This window comes from Neovison vison, chromosome 4, assembly GCF_020171115.1.
Source record: "Neovison vison isolate M4711 chromosome 4, ASM_NN_V1, whole genome shotgun sequence".
Lineage (NCBI taxonomy): Eukaryota > Metazoa > Chordata > Mammalia > Carnivora > Mustelidae > Neogale > Neogale vison.
Genome location: NC_058094.1, coordinates 191,225,009 through 191,249,534, shown reverse-complemented (window position 1 = coordinate 191,249,534; position 24,526 = coordinate 191,225,009). Strand labels below are relative to the sequence as shown.

At 37.5% G+C, this 24,526-nt stretch overlaps 2 protein-coding genes across 3 annotated transcripts; one reads left to right on the top strand and one right to left on the bottom strand.

The window, feature by feature from the left end:
- Positions 1-2,420: 2,420 nt before the first annotated feature.
- DNAJB9 (DnaJ heat shock protein family (Hsp40) member B9) lies at positions 2,421-9,029 on the bottom strand. 2 transcript variants are annotated; one of them, XM_044246388.1, is made up of 3 exons: positions 8,956-9,029; positions 6,298-6,524; positions 2,421-5,309 (listed from the first exon to the last, which is right to left on the bottom strand). In XM_044246388.1, exons 2-3 carry the CDS (start codon positions 6,512-6,514, stop codon positions 4,858-4,860), a joined length of 669 nt encoding a protein of 222 aa, XP_044102323.1. In that variant the 5' UTR covers positions 6,515-6,524; positions 8,956-9,029; the 3' UTR covers positions 2,421-4,857. The 2 variants fall into 2 exon arrangements, with proteins under 2 accessions (XP_044102323.1, XP_044102324.1); XM_044246389.1 differs by lacking the exon at positions 8,956-9,029 and adding an exon at positions 8,821-8,927.
- Positions 9,030-9,217: 188 nt separating this feature from the next.
- Positions 9,218-17,346, top strand: THAP5 (THAP domain containing 5). The gene is made up of 3 exons (XM_044246386.1): positions 9,218-9,420; positions 13,344-13,536; positions 14,039-17,346. Exons 1-3 carry the CDS (start codon positions 9,341-9,343, stop codon positions 14,948-14,950), a joined length of 1,185 nt encoding a protein of 394 aa, XP_044102321.1. The 5' UTR covers positions 9,218-9,340; the 3' UTR covers positions 14,951-17,346.
- The last annotated feature ends 7,180 nt before the right edge of the window (positions 17,347-24,526 follow it).

Sequence of the window (24,526 nt, the reverse complement as noted above, 5' to 3'; positions counted from 1 at the left end):
AAGCCGCTGCCTTCGGCTCAGGTCATGATCTCAGGGTCCTGGGATCGAGTCCCGCATCGGGCTCTCTGCTCAGCAGGGAGCCTGCTTCCCTCTCTCTCTCTCTGCCTGCCTCTCTGCCTACTTGTGATTTCTCTCTGTCAAATAAATAAATAAAATCTTTAAAAAAAAAAAAAAAGAAAAAAGAAAATTCCAGCTCTCTAAACACCTGGTTGGTTCTCCTGGCAACCAGCCCCCTCATTGGGTGTGGTCCCAAAATCTCATTAAGAAAACAAAAGACACAGTTACTCTGTGAACTCTGAGCTAGGAACTGGGGACAAAAACCAAATACATATGAGAAATATGATTATCTAAATAACAAATATTTCGTATAATTCACATTACTATACCCACCTATAAAGCAACATATTTGACATGGTTTGACTCTTAATCCCGATTTCACAAAATTATTTAAACACGATTTCTTTTTTCCCAACATACTTAACATCCTACAGAACACTATTCTGAAGAGCAAGCTATTTGCTATACAGATGGAGTAATAACTGAAGCTCTACTAAAATATCCATGCTAAAAATTCTGTCCAGAAATATATTCACTATATTTTCCAAATAATTTCTCTCAAAGTACTTGGTTGGACTGCTGTTCTCTTAAACCTGCTCCAAATTGGTGGAGGAACCCCTTCCACCTGATAGAAAATGGTCTTGTCAAAGTCATTTCTGACCTCTACATTGCTAAAAAGAAAAAAACAAACTCCACAATGGTCAGTTCTTAGGGATTATTTTACTGGACCTAATGGCAGCATTTCACAAGGTTGATCACTTTCTACTTCTTGATAGAGTTTTTTCACTTTCTCCCAAGACACAAAACTCTTAAACACATTGGCTATTCCTTCTCATACTCCTTTGTAGGGTCCTCATTTTCTCCTTGTACTTTCAGAATACCTGAGGGCTCGGTTCTTAGATTGCTTCTTTTTATATTTATATAATACTCCCTTGGTGATTTCATTTAGTCTCAAGGTTTAAAAATATCATCTGTATTTTGACAATTCCAAAATATACATTTCCAGCCCAGCTCTCCCTCCAAATTCCAGACATATCTCTCCTCCCTCTCAACATTGTCTCAAAGTTGCTATGCCCAAACCGAACTTCTGATCTTCCTTCTTAAATGTCTTTAACCTGTAGCCTTCCTCATCTTAGTTAATGGCAACTATCTTTCTGGTTCTCCATAAACATCAAGCTTGGAAACATCCTGTTCTCCTCTTTCATGCCTATACCCAACCATAAGCAAATCTTCCTGGCTCTACTTGCAGATTATGTGTGGCGTCCAAACACTTTCCATCACCTCCACTGCTACCATCCTGGTGTACTGTGTGAGCTGCCGCAACTTCTCATTCCGGAATACTGAAATAGCCTAACTGGCGTTCCTATTCTACTGTCTCTCCACAGTCCATTATCAACACAGCTGCTACAATGATCTTTTTTAAATGTACAGAAGGTGAAGTCATTTATTGCTCATAATTCAGCTATCACATCACATTGCAAGGCCAAAATTCTATACAAAAGCCGAAAAGCCCTACATAATCTGTCTTGCTCCCTACCCTTACTACCTTTATGAACTCATCTCCAACTACTCTTCCTTGTTCACAGGCCTCAAGCTACACTGGCTTTTTTGTTGTTCTTAGAACTTGTCATACATGCTTCCATCTTCCATGCAAACAATTCAAACCTATGCAAATTCACCTTCTCAGTGAGGCTTACACGGACCATCCTGTTGATAATTGCAACATGTGCTTGGCCTTCCTGCCCTCTCAGTATTATGATCCTCCTTTGTGCTACATTTTTTTCTGTAGAGTTTATCATCCAACATAGTAATTTACTTATTATGTTTATTGCCTGTCCCCTTCTACTGGAATGTAAGCACTGGCACCCTGTGACATTATAATGAGTAACAATAAATAGGACGACACAACAAATTATCTACTGTAAAGAAGTAAAAATAATTTTCCCTCTTCCTTCCCAGGTTGTTGACTGAGATACCTCTTCCTCCACCCGCCATCTTGTAAAAAAAAAAGACAGGTTAACAGGAGAAAAACAAACAGATGTTTAATAACATGTATACCTCCTGTATACATTGGAGATACCCAGGAAAACACAAGTAATTCTCCAAAATAGTTCAAGCTGGGACACCTTGGCTGTGATTATTTGATTTTTCTCTCAATCCAATTCGTTCTGCTTTATACCTTCCTGGACTATCTCAAAACTCCTCTTGTTTTCCAAGCATTTTTATGACTTCACTCTTATATCATCTGCCATTGGAACCAAGAGAGAGGGGAAACAATCATGGCTGGCTGATTACATTCAACCTCTCATCTGGAATTGAAGGGACCAGCATTAACATGAACATATAAAACTTTAGAAACCTACTAGTGGTACCAGTATCTTCTTTATTCTGTTTGGCAATGGTCTCTTTTTCCCCCAGTGTGTTCTTTTAATTGCTAAACAAACTTCCATTTCAGAAAATTAAAGTTAACAACTCCAGGAATGTACACATTTTTAGTTGTCCTTGGGCAACCTGAATTTTCACAGAACTAATCTCAGAATTGAAACTGAAATTCACAGCACAAAAATTGTCTAAATCAACCATCAAATCAGGAGTTAATTATACCAATTCTAGAGCACCAAAAAAATCTCATGTCTACTATATGCCCTATAGCATCCAATTCAAGACATATTCAATCCAAAAAACTTGAAGAATTACAGAAATGTATTCAAGACAAAGACTAAAAGTCATGTTTTATATATATAAATATATATATATATATTACTGTTTTGCCTAGAAGCAAAAAAGAGACTGACAGATTTCATGAGTTGATTTATGTAGGGAGTATAGATTAAGCTATTGCATTGGTCATTTTTAAAGTACAGAAGAAGAAGTATAAGTTACGGAGGAAACTTCTATGTTGATTACTGGTCTAATTTCCAGTATCTTATCCATCAAGCCACAAAAGTACACACACCACAGATACCCTTAGATTACCTACGTATCTTTTTGATATTTAGTTTGTACCTTAAGTGCGTAATGACTCAGGGTCCATTTTTTCCTTGCAAAAATTATGCAAAAGACTCAAAAGGGGGATTTTTTTAAAAAGAGAGAGAAACAGAAAAAGAAAGAGGAAGAGGAAGAGAAGGGGGTTCAAATACATGTTCAGAATGAGAAAAACAAGGAATAATCAGGCCCTAAAGAAAAGGGGGACAGATGCTAATAATATAAAGTTAATCCTGACTTGAAAAATATTTTTTCTTGCCTCATTCATTCTATTGATAGGATACAGATGATCCTTAGACCAAAATTCAAGGTATGGCTATTTTCAGGTTATCAAACAAAAGCAGTAAGTAGACCTTCCAGAAAATAATTTAGATACATAGATTTAATAATTTCATCTCCTTCAGAGTTTTCAAATTAAAGATTATAATCAACAAATATAGCTTTATGCAATGTCTCACCTTTTCCCCAATGAGGCCTAAAAGAGGAAAGAATACTTGCTCCTAGCAAGCAAATACAACAAAATTATAATTAACAAAATCTTTAAGCTACCAAAATTTGTGAGGAAAGGAGGATGATAAGAAAGTACGAGAAATTACCAAATGTCAAACAAACAAGGCTGTATCAGGGTTTTCAGGTTAGTTAAAAGTAACTTCTGGAATATGGTCTATGGTCAGCATAAGCAGCCCCATTGTTTATATACCCTCCATAGCTCTAGAATTATAGAATAAACTTTTAACAATAAAATGAAAACCGAGAACATCATATTGTAAATATTATATTTCTCTCACTCACACACAATGTTGTATGAGACATTTACTAGTTTTAATATGTATCCATAGGATTAATACTCATATGGAGTATAATGCAAAAAGTGCTGAACTAAAGAAATAAGTCTATATGAAAACAAAAGCACACATTTCTTAGGATTTAAAAATATTGCACATAATAAGGTTGCACAGAAATTACTGGCTGTTTTTACAAACAGAATGAGGTATTAGTCAATCTCTAGATAAAGATGAGTGCAAAGAAGAGGAACCACACACACACACAAAATACATAAATCCATATAAGACTTAGAGCGCCAACAACAAAGAAAGAAATGTGAAATGATATATAAATTAGCTATGATTTCAACACTACAAAATCATTAGCCAGGGACCAAGCATGTAACAAGCTCTTGGTAATATTTCAAAAGTTTTCAACTTTCTTTCAGCCAAATGGCTATGAGCAATATGATCATTTCACTTACTCCAATTTTACTGCAGAAAGGTACGGTTCTGTGGTAAATATTAATCTATTTACTTTCTGAAGTTTTCAGTGGAAAGATACTGCTATCCTTTGCTGAATGACTCAATTACAGTTTCGTGTACATTTAGCAACCCAAATCAGAGATGCTGCAGAGCATGCAATTTTAAGTTAGCAAAGGTTTCACTGCAAAAACCATTCAAGTTCACACAATTTAAATCTACAATAAGTTTCAAAGTTTAACCTTTAAATATATATCAGGCAAACTCCATCTTTTCTTGGTAATAAAACTGGCCACGCAAGTAAGCCCGAGGGCAAGTAGAGAAAAAAGACCAGGCAGAATTATAGTATCTTTTTTAAAGAATCTTTCCTATCAGGGAAATTAATAATTAGCTATTTTCTACTGAGTGTTGCTGAATTTGTCAAAAACATTTAAATACATTTAATATCTATATCATGTTAAGTGAAATCATGCACTTGTCAAAATAGTTCACAGAAAACTGTTTCGCATCAAAGGGTATTAAAGAAAAGTCAACTAGTTGGCTTTAGTGAGAACAGAAAAATAGTGAACTACTGTCCTGAACAGTCAGTGTATGTAGTAACCATATTTCCTCTTCGTTGAGTCACAGTCCTGCAGTGCTTGCTAGATCCGTGGAATCTATTTTCAGTCTGTACTGTATGCCGATTGGTGGTGTCAAAACCACTAAAAGAAAACATTTTCTCCATATCTTCAAACATGTCATCAAACAGTCCACCTCCAAAAGAAAACTCCTGGAAATGATGTCTTTGTCTACTGGAACCATCCTGGCGTGTCTGGAAGTGATTCTCAAAATGCTTCTTGGACCGAGTGTTTTGGTTTTGACCAAAAAACCCAAAGTCTTTAAATAAGTCATCAAAATTGAAGTTAAATGATTGCTCAAAAGGACTTCCGTTACCTCTTTGTCCTTTACCATTAGTAAAAGCACTGTGTCCAAGTGTATCATACTCTTTTCGCCTATTAGCATCTGAGAGTGTTTCATATGCTGAAGAAAATAAAAATACTTTAGTAACTTAAGATAATGAAAATTGCATATACCCAAACCTCTTCAGATAAGTGAATTCAACTCTCTATTTTAGGGAAGGATTTCATACCACCAATAAAACCAAAACATTACAAACATAGGGAAAAAAGTTAAAATGAAAGTTACAAAAGGCAGGGCTTTTGTCCTATTTACTGTATAGTATCAACTGTCAGAATAATGCCTGCTCCTAGTAAATATCTAATAAGTATTTGTTAAATGAATGCTACCATCACTTACAAATAAGCATGTGGGCAGCAATTATGCAGTTATTTTTCCTATTATTTGGGTAAAAACATTACTTGTATAAATCATTTAATGGTCCAATATAACCAATCAAGAATTCAGATTTTTCACTTCCTCACTAGTTGAAGTGTTCAAGTTTATCTCCAACTCTCTACTCAATTACCTTCACCACCATTAGTTACTGAATTCTCAGGTGGTCTAATTTGTTTTAAAACTAGTCTTAAATCAAAATTTGTTTAATATTTTTCCTTCAAAGATAAATGTAACTTTTCAGTATAGATCAAGTGGAGAAAAAAACCAAAACATTTCAAAGTCTATTTAAATTTTTTATACTTAGTATTTTTGTATTTAATCTCCATATTTGGTAAAAACTGTTCCATAAGTTAGCTTCTAAGTTTTGGGTATCTAAAATTCCTTTTAACTTGGAAACAATAAGCAATTTCATACACAACAGAAGAATAAAGTGATACCTTTTTAACAATTTAAGATCTATATGACAATAAAAATTTATTCTACCACTCAGCCATCCATCCTTGAATCAAAGTAATTGTGGTAGGAAGATAGTCTCAAGAATCTCACTTTATTTAAATGTAGACCCCATTCTGCCACCCATCATCGCAGTATCTCCAAATACATACACTTCTTAGCTATCATTCTCCCTTACTAGTTAGTATCTGTGAGACCTCAGAGATAGCCATTTACTTACCTTCTGCAATCTCTCTGAATTTTGCTTCAGCATCAGGGCTCTTATTTTTGTCGGGATGGTACTTCATGGCCAACTTGTGGAAAGCTTTCTTGATTTGGCGCTCTGATGCTGATTTTGGCACACCTAAGATATCATAGTAACTTTTTGACGCCAAAATTAATTCCGTTATCATTAAAATGCAGATCGCAAAGACGAAAACTGACTGGGGAGTAGCCATTTCTAAAATCCTAAAAAAGAAAAAAAAATGATCCATGAAGCTATTCTTAAGACTTTTTCTTTTAAAAGAAACCAGTGGGGCACCTGGATAGCTCAGTCCTTAAGCCTCTGCCTTCAGCTCAGGTCATGATCCCAGGGTCCTGGGTTGAACCCAGCATTGGGCTGCCTGCTCAGCGGGAAGACTGCTTCTTCCTCTCCCATTCCCCCTGCTTGTGTTCTCTCTCTCACTGTGTCTCTATCAAATAAATAAATAAACTCTTAAAAAAAAAAAAAAAGAAAGAAACCCAGTGAACTTTTAGGATACAAGGTATATTTAATGAAGTATCAACATGTTAAGTATATAATAACTATCCTGTGCTTTTTCCCATGTTATTTCATTTCACAGGTTTTTATTATCTCTATGTTGATTGTAACTTTTTTTTTTTTTTTTTTTTTTTTTTGGACAGAGAGAGAGAGACAGTAAGAGAGAGAATACAAGCAGGGGAGCAGCAGAGGGAGAGGGAGAAGCAGGTTTCCCACCAAGCACGGAGCCCGATGTGGTGCTCCATCCCAGGACTCCCAGGACCCCCAGGACCCTGGGATCATGACCTGAGCAGAAGGCAGCCTCTTAAGACTGAGCCACACAGGCGCCCCTGGTTGTAACCTCCTTAAATGCAAATGTTAATTCAACCAAATTGAGAAAAATATCTTTTCTTCACTTTACCTTTTCACTAATACTCTGTGGTCATACACAGAACAGTAACAAAAGTATTCAATAATGTTTTTTACCAAAAGACACTGTGAAGACTTATCACTTGTAAACAATGTAAAAAGGGTAGAAAATCCAAATAATTTTAAAAAGGATGTCAATTTTCCTTTCAAGAATCCATATTCTAAAAGAATTAAAAATAAAAGTATTTACTTCAGGGGTTAAAATGTACATTAGCAAGATAAACAACCCAGTATATGTGAATTGGTAATCCTCCCTCCCTAAGAAAGCACCAACTTCAGCTTTTATTTCGGCAAGGTCAGTAAGGATTGCAAACAGAAAATCTCAGCATCATATTAATACTGACAATATGATAGAATGTAATAATTTTTTCATTGTAAGATCCCAAATATTTAACCAGAAAACATGTATTAATGGATTTTGTTAAAAACTCATAATGGCGGGGCGCCTGGGTGGGTTAAAGCCTCTGCCTTCGGTTCAGGTCGTGATCTCAGGATCCTAGGGTCGAGTCCCCCATAGGGCTCTCTGCTCGGCAGGGAGCCTGCCTCCCCCTCTCTCTGCCTGCCTCTCTGTCTACTTGTGATCTCTCTTCCCTTGTCAAATAAATAAATAAAACCTTAAAAAAAAAAAAAAAACTCGTAATGGAATTATTTCTGCTAAGGCTACCAGAAAAATAAACTTTCACAGTCTATACTTTAGATAAGTTAAATACTTATGTTCAAACTTCCCCGAAGTCATTTAAATATTTCCCTAACCTTAAATAAGCTTTACCTAAGAATTCAACTTGGAATTCTAGATAGTATAGATTTAATGACGAATGTGATCCTGTTTTTTGAACTCTGTACGAGGAGTTAACAATCTATGATGACATAACAAGGCTGACGAAAGACACTACGGTTTGTGGAAACCGCCTGCCTTCCTCTCCTGTGGCCTCTTCTGAGCGTAATTAGCAGAAGGATTCCTCCTTTCCAAAGAGTTACTCATCCTCACGGGGACTAAAGATCAAGTACAACCCCTTCGTTTAAAGAACTCAAACCGAGGGAGTACTGTGGCCGCCACCAGGACTGCAGGTACTTCTGTAGTCAAAGGGCGGGTCTAACACGGACAGAGAGGCACACTGCTGGTTTTAATAAAGCTTACTCCACTGCTCAAGTTTATTATCTGACACATTTTTAGTAGGCCCACTTTCGTATTATACTGACTTCTCCCCAAGAGGGACCCACCGGACGGCGGCCTGGGCCTTACGCCCAGAGCCGACGGCCGGCCGGGTTGCAACGACCAGCCTTCACCCCAAGGCGACCGATACTCGTCCGGTCCGTCCAGGCACCGCCCTCACCGCTCTTCTCCGCCCGGAGGCCAGCCCTGGGAGGAGCTGTCCGACACCCGAAAAAGCCGGCTGCCAACCCAAAACACAAAACGCCCTTTTCTGTGGGTTGGTCATCTCCTTTTTCCTAAACTCTCAACAACACCAGGCAGCCTGAAGCCCTTGCGACGACGTGGCGGACGCCGAGGCCAGGTCAGGCCACAAAGACCGGCCGAGGCCTCGAAGACGCTCTAAACACCCTCCCCGCGACCCCGGTCTCATCCATCACCCGCACCCTCCGACTGCTGCTGCTCCTCCGCAGAAGAGGCGCCGGCCGACTGACGAGCGGCTTCACACGGCCGGGCCCCTAGCCCCGGTCTCCGAGGCCTCCCGCAGCCGGCGCGCGCCCCAATCCCGCTCGCACACAGACCTAGCACTCCTCCAGTCGCCGCCGAGTCCCCTCTCAACCCGCTTCTCACTGGCCGGCGGCCGCTGCTGCCGCCACCTCCGGAGAAGACCTACACGAAACGCTTCCCGATTGGCTCCCGCTACCCCACCTGACCCTGGCGCCCTACGCGCACGTGGAAAACTGTTGTTGCCGCTCAGCCTGTGCATCACTTCCGGCCCCAACCTCCAGAAAGGGCGGTGCTGAAGCCCGCAGAAGCGGAAGTGAGTCGACGATTGCGACGCCTTTCCGCTCGGCCGATTCTGGCGCAGGCGCAGTGCCTCGTGAGGCCTGGATTTGCCCCTACATCTTGGCGAGGAGGTTCCCGGGCCCTGTCGCAGGCCCTGATTTGGGGGGCCCCACCCGAGCGATGCCTCGGTATTGCGCAGCGATTTGCTGTAAGAACCGTCGGGGACGAAACAGCAAAGACCGGAAGCTGAGTTTTTATCCGTAAGTTGTCCCTGGAGCAGAAGCGTCAGCCTTACCTTTGGACCACGGTCCTGTGGTGTCTGGGGCTAGGGTTTGAGGTGTCTGGAAATTCGTCCTCTGCTCTCCCAGCGTGTTCCTTCACTGCGCCGGAGGAGGACGCGAAGGCTCGGATTTAGTTTACCTAGAAAGGGGTTCTAACTGAGCAAGGTCGCGGGGCTGCTGGCGAGGTGTAGGGGCCTTTTGGAGGTGTTAAGCCCTTAAAAATGTGCAGTTTGGGCGGTGCTCCATGGTTTTCGGAGTGTTTCCCCCACCTCAGCTGATCTCATGTGTCATAAAGGGCGTTAACCACCAACTAAGATGCACCTCAAACCTGCCAAGCAGCAAGGTGCACCCAGCAGTTAACCTGCTCTTTCTGTGAGGTTACACAGATATTCCTTAATTACATTTTTCTCCCGAGGAAACTAAGGGCTTTCAGAAGGGTTATTGAAAGTTTTGTGAGAGAGCCGGAATTACAACCTGTTTCCTGCTCAGGGCTCTCTATATACTCTTCGTTCGTACAGAGAACGGGGTAACTGTTGTGCCAAATTCCTACTGGCAGGAAATAGTTCCGTGAAACCACAGAAATACTCATTTTTATTTAGAAGAACGGGGAAACAGTATTGTGTAGGCATTTAGAGTCCAGGCTCCAGAGCCAGACTCAGTAGGTTCAAAACCTGGCTCCACTACTCTGTAGCTGACTGACTTTCTGCAAATTATTTGAACTCTCTATGCCTAAGGTCTTTCACCTCTAAAGTGGAGATATTAATAGCACCTACTTCATTTAGTGTGTAAATAGGTAAAGGAGCACTTGACATTCAGTGCGTGCCTAATATACGTGAGAATCAATATATTTAAGATACTCATTTCCTTTTTTCTTGTTTGTGAAAATATTTCATTTAGCTCTAACCTGGTCGTCTTTTGCTCTCTCAGATTTTTTTTCCAGCTATTTTGTGAAGTCTGTTTATCTTTAGACCAGAAGCTCTCTGTTGATGGACACGGTTGCTTTCCATTACCTTTTTTTTTTATTTTAAGATTTTATTTATTTATTTGACGGATATTACAAGTAGGCTTAGAGGCAAGGCAGAGAGAGGAAGGGAAGCAGGCTCCCTGCTGAGCAGAGAGCCCAATGCGGGGTTGGATGCCAGGACCTTGGGACCATGATCTGAATTTAAGGCAGAGGCTTTAACCCACTGAGCCACCCAGGCGCCCCTGCTTCCCATTATCTTAACTAGTGGGAAGAAACCTGATAACCTGAGATAATTCACATGTGGCAGTATTTCCAGGATTGTTTCCCAGTTGAAGCCCACAAGGTGCAGAGAGGGATTTGGGGGGAAATGCTAGTATCTCGAAAGCTATGGCTCTTGAAGGTTTGTAACAAATCAGGTGGAACTTGATTTAGCCCCATTTCCCAGATTTATTCAGCCTTCATGGGGGTGGGCGGGGATGACCAAACCCTGACTCCCAGAGTCTTTAAATCTTTCCATAGTTACCGTTTTTAAGGAGGTTAAAATAATAAGGTCAGAGGAAGTCAATTATAAAGATTTTTTTCCTCAAAATGTAAATTTACTGAAACTGGATTTTTTTTTTTAAAGATTTTATTTATTTATTTGACAGAGATCACAAGTAGGCAGAGAGGCAGGCAGAGAGAGAGAGAGAGAGGAAAGCAGGCTCTCCGCTCAGCAGAGAGCCCGATGCGGGACTCGATCCCAGGACCCTGGGATCATGACCTGAGCCGAAGGCAGCGGCTTAACCCACTGAGCCACCCAGGCACCCCTTGAAACTGGATTTTTTATGAGTTTTTTTTATTTCCATGTGTAATTTGCCAAGTAAAAGTTGAATCAGTTTTATTTCCCTAATAGCACCAGACTTGAAGAATTGAATTTGTTAATGCTAACACTGTAGCAAGCTGTACTGTATATAAATTTGAGAATTCAGCTTATGTGTGCATATAGTCTTGAGTTTATACTGTGATTATTTTGTGCCTTTTTGGGAATTAATAAGCTGGTGAAACAAAATTACTGAACAAAATGAACTACTGCAAAGATACTAAGTTGTTTAGGAAACCTATTCCAGAAGACTGCTTAGAGGTTTACCTGCTGAGAAGCATTGCATTCCAGTTACAAACAAGGATATTCATAGAGTGATTTTTTAAAATTGTTTGGTAATATAGTATATAGGAACAAGAGAAATAATTAACAGACAGCATCCTTGTACTTGAGATTACATGTGAAACTATTGTAAAGAGCGTATTCTCAGTTTAGATGTAGCAGTAAATGTATGTACTTTTCTATGGCTAACAGAGTTCAGGTCCTCTGAAAAAACTCTTTGTCTTTAAATGCCTTTTCTGGTTATGTTTCTTATACTTATAACCTGAATTCTTGATGTGTGTGCAAGGTTAAAGAATTTTCAAACAATGTATGAATGTTGTATCTGTGGTGAGAACTTCAAAGATAGATCATTGATTTTTCCATATAAGTGTATTGGGGTTAAAAATTATTTCCTATAAAGTACCCATATTCCCTTTTCCTTAGCATCTTATAAAGTTACCAATATTTGCTGGGATGGGGGAAGGCATTCTATTATAAACCATAAACTAAATGTCCGGGATTGAGAGGGAATGTGTAATTGCTGCTTTTTGTATGAGAAACTTTAAGTTACCTTAAGCCTATTTTAAATACTAATTAAAAGCCTAATTAAATTTTAGGCTTTTAAAACCTAATTAAATTTTAATATTTTATCCTATTTTTTAAAAAACCTTAAGTTTTTTTTTTTAAATAGGATATTAGACTGTCTCATAAAATCATTGAAAGAAACAAATAGTGTTAACTGTTTAATACAGTTTTAACTGTAACCTCTTTAGACTGGTAGGAAAAAGTTTTCTCTCATTTTTTCATTGGCCCAGTGTTGCCTATAAAATACATTTCAGTGTGTTAGCACCAACTCTAAATAAAGGTTATTGTTGGCACAGGAACAACACATATAACGAACTGTCTTACCTTTCTCTCTATTTTCTCCTTCATTTATTTCACGTTATAGAATATCTGAGTGTTCTTTATAACATGTTTAGTTCTTGTGTCAGTTTTCTTTCAAAACTTGAATTTTAGGGTTCTCAGTTTAGAAATACTAGACTAAATTACATATGGGTAGAATTGAAGCTGACTGTAGTAAAGGGAATAGAATATTAGTGGTTTTATAAGATTTAGTAGTGATTGTCAATTAAATCACTTGTTTGAACTAACTTATTTTTTAAATGTTAATTAGAGCCTAAAGTTTAGTACTTCCTTGAATTACAGACAGGACACCATTTCACTTGTTGTGTCAGTATAGATTACATTTGAATGGGACTTTGTAATTTATATAGTTCCAGGCAAAATATACAACAAAATAAAAATAAAATATAATCCACAGAAAATATGAGTAGATTTTATCCTTTGTTGGAACACATATTTTACTTGAAGGGACTTGTTATATTTTACCAGCCTTTTTTTTTTTTTTTTTTAAGATGTTATTTATTTAGAAGGAGAGAGCATGCATGTGCATGTGTGTGCAGGAGCAGGGGGAGGGGTAGAGGGAGAGAGAGAATCTCAGGCAGGTTCCATGCTCAGTGCAGAGCCTAATGTGGGGCTTGATCCATAACCCAAGATCATGACCTATACAGAAATCAAGTGTCAGATGATCAACTGACTGAGCCACCCAGGTGCCCTTACCAGCCATTCTTCTGAAAAGCTTTGTCTTATAGCTTAGTCATTTTTACTGTAGAGACGATGTAGTGATGCCCTGAAGATGCTCTTACATGGTGTGGATTGTTGCCTTGCTTTTTTGCAGCACTCAATGCATAGATTACCTATATATGCAGTCCTGGAATTTGCAAAAAATACAGCAAAGTTTTCCTTTTTTAATTACAGGTTTCCTCTACATGACAAAGAAAGACTTGAAAAATGGTTAAAGAATATGAAACGAGATTCATGGGTACCCAGTAAATACCAGTTCCTGTGTAGTGACCATTTTACTCCTGACTCTCTTGACGTCAGATGGGGTATTCGATATTTGAAACAAACTGCAATTCCAACAATATTTTCTTTGCCTGAAGACAATCAGGTATTGGAGGAAGAACATAGAGGAGTGGGGGATAATGCTGAGCAGGGTGGTAGGTTGCAGGGTGGCAGCTAATGAGGTTAAGGGAGGGAGCGGGAAAGGTGACTGCTGGGAAAACATACTTAAGAAAAAAGGAAAATTAATTTACACTTTCACTAAAAGTATGGTAATTTAAAAAATTTAAACCATTAAAAAAATTTAAACTGAAGAACAAAAGATAACATACATAAATCATTAAGTTATTAACATAAGTTAATGATCTAAGATTTTGTTACTAGTATTTGAGTGATCAGAAATATTTCCATCATGTATTGAATATGCTTAATACTTTTTAAAAAACACTTTAAAGTATGTATGGGTTGTTATACGCTTAGAACATTTTTTAACTGTGTAAATTGACTTGACCAATATACTGCTCAAAGTTATAATTAAATATTCAGAACTGACTAATAACAGAAAGAGGTTAGTGAGGACATCTTTAGAATTTGAAAATGTTATTTTCTAGGAAAAAGACTCTTCAAAAAAAAAATCTCAGAAGAAAAAATTAGATGATGAGAAAGAAGTGTGCCTAAAAGCCAAGTCACAAGAATCATTTGCATCAAATGAGCTAAAGAAAAATACAGTTAATACAGATATTCTCCCTGAACACACAGAATTACTTAATTCATCTACTTTGGTGAAGCTACCAGCTCCAAAACGAGAAGGTATACAAAATAACATATTAACTCTTAATCTGGTTAAACAAGATATTAAAAAACCAGTATCTACCTTGGAAACATCAGTTACCCAAGACATAGATATAGGTGGTTTTCCTACATCTTTTGAGAATCTAAATTCTACAACTATTACTTTGACAACTTCAAATTCAGAAGATATTCAGCCATCTTTGGAAACCCAAGAAGTGTTTGAAATAACTACAAATCATCTTGCTAACCCAAACTTTACAAATAATTCCATGGAAATTAAGTCAGCACAGGAAAGTCCATTCTTATTCAGCACAATTACTAAAACAGTTGAAGAATTAAATGCAAATAAAGAATCTGTTATTGCCATTTTTGTACCCACAGAAAATCCCAAACCAATTAATTCTTTTGTATCTACTGAAAAAGAAACCGTGGAAATGGGAGATCTAGACCCTGAAGGCTCCTTATATAAGGATATAGACTATGAGACAGAAGTCTTACAAATTGAACATTCTTACTGCAGACAAGATATCAATAAGGAACATCTCTGGCGGAAAGTCTCTAAACTACATTCAAAAATAACTCTTCTTGAGCTAAAGGAACAACAAACTCTTGGAAGATTGAAGTCTTTGGAAGCTCTTATCCGGCAGTTAAAACAGGAAAACTGGCTATCTGAAGAAAATGTCAAGATTATAGAAAACCATTTTACAACATATGAAGTTACTATGTTATAGAGTGTAAAGAAGTTTTAACGCTATGGCATATATAAGCTTTTGCAGCCAAACCAAATTACATGTAAAGTGAACTTTTTCCTGTATAAGTTCTCATCTTAAGCTAAGAAAGTGTTCTAACGTTAAAAACTGCATCTGTTCTTGTAATGTTCATTTTTAAGAAAAACTAGAGAGTTCTTGGGCTGTAGAGAACAAATTTCTCTACTTGGTAATCTTCCAAATTGAAGTAGCGTGAATAAATAGTACGATTCCTTAAATGAGAGAACATGAATATGGTGAAAGGAGCCCAAAAGACAAATTAGGCTCCGGTATCCGTCCTGATTCTATCATTGGCATATCACATGGGCAAATTACTATTGAGCCTCAGTCCTAATCTGTAATCTGTAAAATAAGGGCACTTACTAAATCTAGTCTCTTTAGTTTCTTTTCTTTCTATTAAGATAACTTTCTTAATAGAACAACTTTTTTATAAGGTAATATATACATACATAATACTATATGTTGGCTAGTATTTGATGTTATTTACTGTTGGATTATCCTCAAAATTGAACTCCGTGGTGTTTGATTGTTGACTACAGTTATTTGTAATAATAAAGGAAAGTACTCCTTTTATTATTTATTCCAGTTTAACTAAAATAACCATCCATTAGCCCAGTTCATGGGAGAGGTACTTGAAGCTTAAAACAATATGTTATTTCAGTACCTTCTATGTAGCTGACCGTCATTATACGTAGTCACTTAATCTTAACATTCTGTATTTAAGGTTATAATTTGTAAACCAAAAGTTTTAATGAGGTTAATTTTTAAAAAATCTATATATTACTATATTTTAGAAATGAGCTTTTATCTATTTAATGTGTAGCTTTTTAAAATGTGTGCTTTTGTTATTTTTAAAATTACAGAATGATAGAGTAGTACTTGATATTATACATGCCCACTTATATATATTTTATTAAAATTTATAAGCAAGAAACTATAGATAAGTGGTAATGTTCTTAGACAAGTAGAAAGGAATGATGGTGATATAAATAATAATACTGCCTCTCTCCCTATGAATGTTTTAAAATGTGAAAGCAGACTTAGTTGGAACAACAGAAATGTGAAAAATAATGATCTTCTAAAATTGGCAGTTAATATAATTAAATGTTACTGATAATATTATTGAGCAAGTTCCTATCAGCCTGATTCATACTTTTATCATCTTGTTTTATAAACAATACTATTAACTGTCTTGGAGGGTTTTGAGAATTCTGTGAGTAACATGTTTTTAGTTCTGGAAAATAGGAGGTGCTCAATAAATATTAGTTGACTGCGTAGCAAATAGTATACTGATTATTTTGTAAATTCGTGGTGATTATTTTTGGTCACACTTTAGTTTTTTCAAGCTAATAAAATTAATTGGTATTATATAAATAAGTGCTAAATACAAATGTTGATTTAAAGATACCTTTGTTATGTGACCATGGGAGGAAAACAAACCCTTAAATTTTTGCATAAATTATGTGCAGATAATTGGTAGAGTTAATGAGATGTTTTTAAGTATTCCCATGTTGCATTTTACAGTACTTCTTTAAAATAAATAGTACAGATGAAAATAACCTTGATAAGTCACTATAAAATAATGTTCCAATTCTGTTTTTAATTGTCTAGATTGTGTTTTCTCTTAAAGGTTGTAGTTTACTCAGGAATAATTTAAACTAGCTGTGTTTCTTTAATCTTAATAAATTATAAATATTTAAGATACTTACTTGGCTTGCCTATATTCAGTTCAGGATGTTTCCAACCTGTTAATTTCTAAATATATTTGGGGGTTCTGCCCTACTTTATTTCTTAGTTGGATTATTATAGGGTCTCTTAACTAATCTTGCCAATATTTTCAGTCCCTTCCATATCATTCTGTATTCTGCGGTCAGGTTTTTACTTCAGCTGTAGATCTAACTATATCATCCACTCATTACTTAACTTTCCCAACTCAGAAATCGGAAATTACCCTTGAATACCTACAGAATAAAGCCAAACTTGTTACCATATATGATCCTCTGTGATGTGCTTCATCCTGTGTTCTAGCCACAGTGGACTACTTAGCATTTTATGTAGCATTTTTCAAACATGCCATGCAGGTGACTTTATTCATGCTTATTTTATAACCTAAATTCAGCCAGTGAATTGCAGCTTTGGTTGAATTTTGTTTCTTTTTTTCCAGTCAAAATTGTTTTCTTTCTGCTCCTCCAGGGCTTTGTTTTATAACATTGTAACAGTGTTTGCCTTTATACTTTTTTGTATCAGATATCTATGCCTGTTCTACTAGATTGTAAGCTTTTTAAAGCGGGGTTTTCATTAATCACTAGTTTCTTTGACAATATAATTTACTCAATAAATGTTTGGATGAATATTTTGAATTTGCCTACTTGTTTCTTGTCACTTAAAATCAAGAACCTTCTTACAAGATGGGTCCTTGATACCTTTAGAATGTTTAGGGAGGGACATAGATCTTCACATAATCTTTGAAAATCCCATGTCTTCAGTGGACAGTATAATTTACCAAGTATCTGCTATGCCATCTATGAATTGATTTTCTTTTTTTTTTTTTTTAAGATCACAAGTAAGCAGAGAGAGGAGGAAGCAGGCTCCCTGCTGAGCAGAGAGCCCGATGCGGGGGGCTCGATCCCAAGACCCTGGGATCATGACCTGAGCCGAAGGCAGAGGCTTTAACCCACTGAGCCACCCTGGCGCCCCTGAATTGATTTTCTTGTGGAAGGCTATTGCCACTCCAAAATATTTTCTGCTTTCTATCCTATATAATTAAAAAGGAAGTAAGTCCAAATATGGCTATAGAATGTATCTTATTCTATATTCTCTCGTGTATTCTATTCCCTTAACAAGAGGTGGAATTAGTTTCTCTACCTTTTTTAATCTGGTGGACTGTGTGAATCCTTTGACCAATAAAATACAGTGAAAGTGATACAGCCACCCAATCTATCTTAGACCTTAACTGGCCTGGCAGCTTTCACTTCCTCTTTGGAATAGTATCTTAGAATGCCAGATGCCCTACAAAATGTGTGATAACCCTGAGACCATGCTGGAAAAGCCAAAGCCACGTGGAGAAGCTCTAGAAAATGATACATCAGACATATTAGTGAAGAAGCCAAGAAGCAACTCTATTTCTATTACAGAATCGTGAAAGACAGTAATTGAAGTCAAAAGATCCCTGGAATTTGAGGAGAGGGTGTGAAGACATGTTTAAAAAATGCAGTTAATATTAAGAAGTCATCCCACAGAGCTTGGCCTTTTCTAAACTGTCAAAAAAGATTCTATTCTCTAGAGAGGATGAAACAGAAATTCTTCAGAAAATATAACGGGCAGGGATGCCATACTGAGAAGAGGTATTAAGTGGAAGTTTTTTAAGTTGAATTACGAGCTCCAACCCAGCCTCTTTGACGTACTTGGTTTCCAGAACTATGGCAACCAAGCTTACACCCGATAGTTTTCTCTTGGGATTTTGACACACTCATGAGAAAACCAGATTTCACATTGGAGATTCTGAGTCCAGCTAAGCCACTGCAGCAGTGATAATTCATCTTTATTGCAGCAAAATCACTTGAGAAGTTTTAAATTTTTTTCCTTACCCAAACTAGCTAAATCGTTCTGGTATAAAACCCGAGTATCTGTGGTTTAAAATTTTATCTCTAATTATTCTCGTATACAGCAAAAGGTGAGAATCATTGCTTTATAGTAAAGCTTATGGAAATGACATCCTTGAGTACAGAGATTTTCATCATTGTCCTGCCAACTGACAGTCAACAGTAAACTGAAAGTTAATATTAAAGATAGCATCAGACACATGAAAAAATGTTCATCATCACTAGCCATCAGGGAGATTCAAATTAAAACCACATTGAGATACCACCTTACACCAGTTAGAATGGCCAAAATTAGCAAGACAGGAAACAACGTGTATTGGAGAGGATATGGAGAAAGGGGAACCCTCTTACACCATTGGTAGGAATGCAAGTTGTGCAGCCAATTTGGAGAACAGTGTGGAGATTCCTTAAGAAATTAAAAATTGATCTTCCTTATGACCCTGCATTTGCATTACTGGGTATTTACCCCAAAGATACAGATGTAGTGAAAAGAAGGGCCACTGTACCCCCATGTTCATACCAGCAATGGCCATGGTTGCCAAACTGTGTAAAGAACCAAGATGCCCTTCAACGGATGAATGGATAAGGAAGATGTGGTCCATATACACTATGGAGTATTATGCCTCCATCAGAAAGGATGAATACCCAACTTTTGTATTAACATGGATGGAACTGGAAGAGATTATGCTGAGTGAAATAAGTCAAGCAGAGAGAGTCAATTATCATATGGTTTCACTGGAGCATAACAAATAACATGGAGGACATGGAGAGATGGAGAGAAGGGAGTTGAGGGAAATTGGAGGGGGAGATGAACCATGAGAGACTATGGACTCTGAAAAACAATCTGAGGGTTTTGAAGGGGCGGGGGTGGGAGGCTGGGGGAACCTGGTGGTGGGTGTTATGAAGGGCACATATTGCATGGAGCACTGGGTGTGGTGCATAAACAGTGAATTCTGTTACACTCAAAAGAAACTAAATATTTTGAAAAAGTAGTAAATAAGAAAGAAGAAAGCTGCAATTTAGAGAAAACACTATGTAAGTAGAAGAAACATTAGGGGAAAGAATCCAACTATACCAAACATTTACTGAGAAGTATGTTGCATGCTAGAAAACAAAAGCAGTACTTTTTTTTTTTTTAAGATGAATATTAATGAAAATAAAAAGAGCTCTAGTAATTTAAAATGTGGTATTAGGGACTCTAAGGCAGGTTTTTGTTTTGTTTTGTTTTTTTAAGATTTTATTTCTTTATCTGGCAGATCACAAGTAGACAGCGAGGCAAGCAGAGAGGGAGAAACAGGCTTCCCACTGAGCAGGGAGCCTGATGTGGGGCTTGATTCCAGGACCCTGAGATCATGACCTGAGCTGAAGGCAGAGGCTTAACCCTTTGAGCTACCCAGGTGCCCCGAGGCACATTATTTTTAAAAAATCAGAACTTCAGACACAAAAAGAGGATCTTACCGACTTTCAGCAAGGGAAAAAACCATAAAGGGTCAAGAATAGAACAGCTTCAAATTACTGAATGGCTACGCTGGAAGCAAGAAGACAGGAGATCAATGATCTGAAAATTCTGAGGAAAAAAGATTGCCAAGGTAGAATTCTATATCCAGAGTCTCAAAATATTGCCGCCTCTGTATCCTCTAAAGCAGCCTTTGGAAAATGCATCCTACAGAAATAAGGCCATTAAAGAAAATCAAGAGAATGGCTTCTAAAGATATTTCCCCTAGATGGTAATTTATCATTCAATTGCTCCAGAGATTAGAAATAAGAAAAAGGAAATCCATATCAAGAAAGAAGCTGAGGGAATTACAAGTTCGTGGTTAGGGGAGGTCCCAACATAACAGCCTGATCACAGGCCTACAGAGTCACCAGTCCAAACTGCAGTCAGACTCCATCAAACTTGAGGTCAAAAGGCTCAAGGAGGGGACCTGGGTGGCTCAGCGGGTTAAGCCTTTGCCTTTGGCTCATGTCATGGTCCCAGGGTCCTGGGATCGAGCCCCGCATCGGACTCTCTGCTCAGCAGGGAGCCCACTTCCCTTCCTCTCTCTCTCTCTGCCTGCCTCTCCACCTACTTGTGATCTCTTGTCTGTCAAATAAATAAATAAAATCTTTAAAAAAAAAAAAAGGCTCAAGGACAGAGTTCTTCAGGAAGATGAAAACTGATAGAATAAGTAATGTGTTAACACCTTCAGAGGACTCTCACATACCTGGGGTAGAATTGAGGGTTGAATTAATAATAATTATAAAGAAAACTATACAAACAAATCAGAACAAATGTTAACACGAAATATGTAGAAAGGTCAAGCCATCATATCTTAGTACAAACTGTATTTACATAGTGGAAATAATGCAAATGAAATACAAACACCAATACATTAGGAAGAAAGGGTGTGGGTGTGCATTCATGTTTGTGCTGGGACCAGGAGCAAGGAGTAGGATGATGTAACTAAAGAAAGCCAAGTTCTCATCAACCGTGATGGAATATCAAAAGATAATGCCTAAACGCAAAAACTTTAAAGATAGCAATTAAACATGTTGAGATAAATAGGTAAATACATAAAGAATCCAGATATATCGGGGCTCCTGGGTGGCTCAGTGGGTTAAAGCCTCTGCATTTGGCTGGGGTCATGATCTCGGGGTCCTGGGATCAAGCCCCTCAACCGGCTCTCTGCTCAGTGGGGAGTCAGCTTCCTCCACTCCCTCTCTCTGCCTGCCTGTCTGCTTACTTGTTATCTCTGTCAAATAAATAAATAAAATCTTTTTAAAAAAAAGAATCTAGATCTATCATTAGAAAGATTTGACTGAAGAAATGAAGGACTGCAGTTTTTTGTAACAAGGCTTAAAGGATGCTGACTTTTTAAGCATATTTTTAAGACTAATGGGTTTTTTCCTATTCATCCTTTAGGACTGACCTATTCATTATTTTATCTAGAAAGTCTTCATTTGCCTTTCCAAATGCCCTCTGTATTCAGTCTGTTAGCTACCTTTACTTATCCTTGTCATAATACCTATTTTCCGTATCATTATTGCTTCTTTACTTGTTTTTTTACCCCAATATAAATTTTCATGCCTTCAAATTGTAAGCTTTTTACAAGCTTTTAAGTTTCGTTGTGTAACACAATTTTTTTTAAAATATTTTATTTGTTGGGGACAGCATGAGCTGGGAGAGGCAGAGGGACAGGGAGAAACAGACTCTCCACTGAGCAGGGAGCCTTTTGCAGGGCTCAGTTCCAGGACTCAGGGATCATGACCTGAGCTGTAGGCAGATGCTTAATCGGCTGAGCCACCTGGGTGCCCCTAGTACAATTTCTAATACAGAATGGGAGCTCCATAAATATTTGTCAGGTGAACAACTTGTCATGTACTAAACCATACTTCAGGAACTATTTTGTTGGATCTAATTCTGTCTCCACATTGAGATAGTCACCAGATAACCAATTTGCAGCTCCATGATTCATTATGGCCCCATTATTCTGGCAGGCTCTGTTAAATTCATTATAATGTAAATTATGCTACTTATATTTTTTAATTTTTTTGTGTTTGGAGATGTTACAACATCTAGTGTCTGCAGTTTGTAATCTATACAGACATTTTCTACCAATTTCACAAAACTTGAGAACTAAGCTCTGACATGTGGTAATACTTTAAATCTTTCTTTGGCATGCTGTAAATAGTACCTAGTCAGAGTGAAGTAGCATTCCTTCCAGACTTGAGTTTTGTAACTTGGAGTCTGAACTACAGGAAGTCTCCAGAAGGGTCACTAGATCCTCTAAAATTTAATGCAAAATATTACATGTATAGACATTTTTCTGGAAAGAGAAACCATAATTTCTATTATTTTAGGAAAGGGATAAATTACTCCAAAAAATTTAAACAATGCACTTATACCATATATTTTACATTGTGCCATAAATCATAAATCAGAAGCTTTTTACTACTTGATTCCCTAAGCACTCTGAAACAAAAAAATGGGGAAGGTTCTGCTCTAGATTTGAATACACACACACACAAAAAAACACCAATTTAGCTATGTGGAGTAGAACTGGGATTAAAAGGAAAATCAGCCCATCTCCAAAAGTGGGCTGGGTAAATTCTGCACAGAATTCTTAAGAGTTTCAGACTAGTGTTATTTCATATTTTCTGACAAATAAATTTTAATGTTTAAATTACTATATAGACCGTCAGAAAAATAAAACCAAAGAATATGTAAGTACTATTTTGATTATTGGGAAGTACTATTTAAGCTCAGTTCACTTGTATCTTGGTTACTGAAATATAATTCAAATGAGAAGAAATGGAGCAGGAGCCAATTTCAGAGAAGCCTAATCTTTCTTTCAGCGCATGGTTCAGATTTTCATTAATAAAAATGTGTAGTGTTTTAATATGCACAACAGGCTAGTATATCGTAAGTGTGAAATGAGATTAATTTTATTGAACTTGCTAACTTGCTTAGTCTAGGTGAAAATGAATTTACTGACATGAGACTAGAACATATCTGAACTATGAATGAAAAAGAAGTCAATCTGTTCAATGATGGAATATTAAAATATGAGAAGGAGTTTTTGACGGAATGAGGTGGAGGAGCAAAGTGCCTCATTCAGATTTTCCAAACAATCCCCAGTCACTAAATAGGAAAGCATTCATCTATTACTCTTTGGAATATTAAATGATATGTTAAAGAGATATTTGGTTTGCTTTGTTAAATTTAGTGCTTTGGAGGTCTGAATATCAAAAGTTGGCATATCAACTTGCAGTCCACCTGCAACTTTAGTTTTATTAACTTGGGAAATGAGAAAATGTGAAGGGAAAATATGTGGTAGAATATGGGAGGGATGCAGAGCTGAGATTCAGGACTGAAAAATCTGTCCTGCCACTGTAATATAATCTAGTCTCCTTTGTCAGTAGGCAGAAGCACATTACTGGGTATCATCACAGAAATGCATTTCTGAAGAAAAGTACTGTAATCAAAGCCTTTTAATGAGAAAAAAAGACAGCCAAACCAGTCCAAGTCACACTGAGGTAAGCTGCTCCTTCCTTAGCAATAGCGAAATACTGAGGATGAAGAGACACCTCTATTCAGAATAGAGAGTGAAGCACCTAGTTTTAACAAGTAATGGTTGGTAAGGGAGAAATTGCTCCAAGCTTAGATAAAGTGGTCCCACAAATTTCTCCTTTCTGTCTTCTTTTGTTAATCTGGGCAAAACTGCAATAAGAACTTCATGGCGGCGGACAGGGTCGGGGGTGTCGGGGGAAGGGGTGGCTTCTATGTATCACTGAAGAACGAGTTCAGATGTCACTTTTTTTTTAAAAAAAAAAAATTTATTTCACAGACAGAGATCACAAGTAGGCAGAGAGGCAGGCAGAGAGAGAGAGGAGAAAGCAGGCCCCTTGCAGAGCAGAGAGCCCTATGCGGGGCTCGATCTCAGGATCCCTGGATCATGAGCTAAGCCGAAGGCAGAAGCTTTAATCCACTGAGCCACCCAGGCCCCCCCAGATGTCACCTTTTCTATGTGATCACACACACCAAATAGTTGTTCACTCCTCTGTCTTCACAAACTCTGTGTCATTATACCTAGATCATTATTTGTCATAATTACTGCCTTACTTACTTACTTAATTATTTGTCATAATTACTGCCTTAGTCTCTGATTACATTGCAAGTTACTGAGAGGTGGAGATCAACACTTACTCATCTTTGGCACTATAGAGAAGGAAAAAATTTCTCTGCCTTCAGTGCATTCATTGTCTGGGCCTGCAAAAAATAAACTTGATAAAAGCTAGATTAACCAGAGAAAAATAGTTTATTAGCACATTAACACATGCATGGTACATATACGTGGGATAACTCAGTGGTGAATTCAAAGCGGGCTGGTCAGAACCTGGGGTTTATATAGCATCTTTTTTGAGAGAGAGGGAGAGAGCGTATTTGCCCATGTGAGCA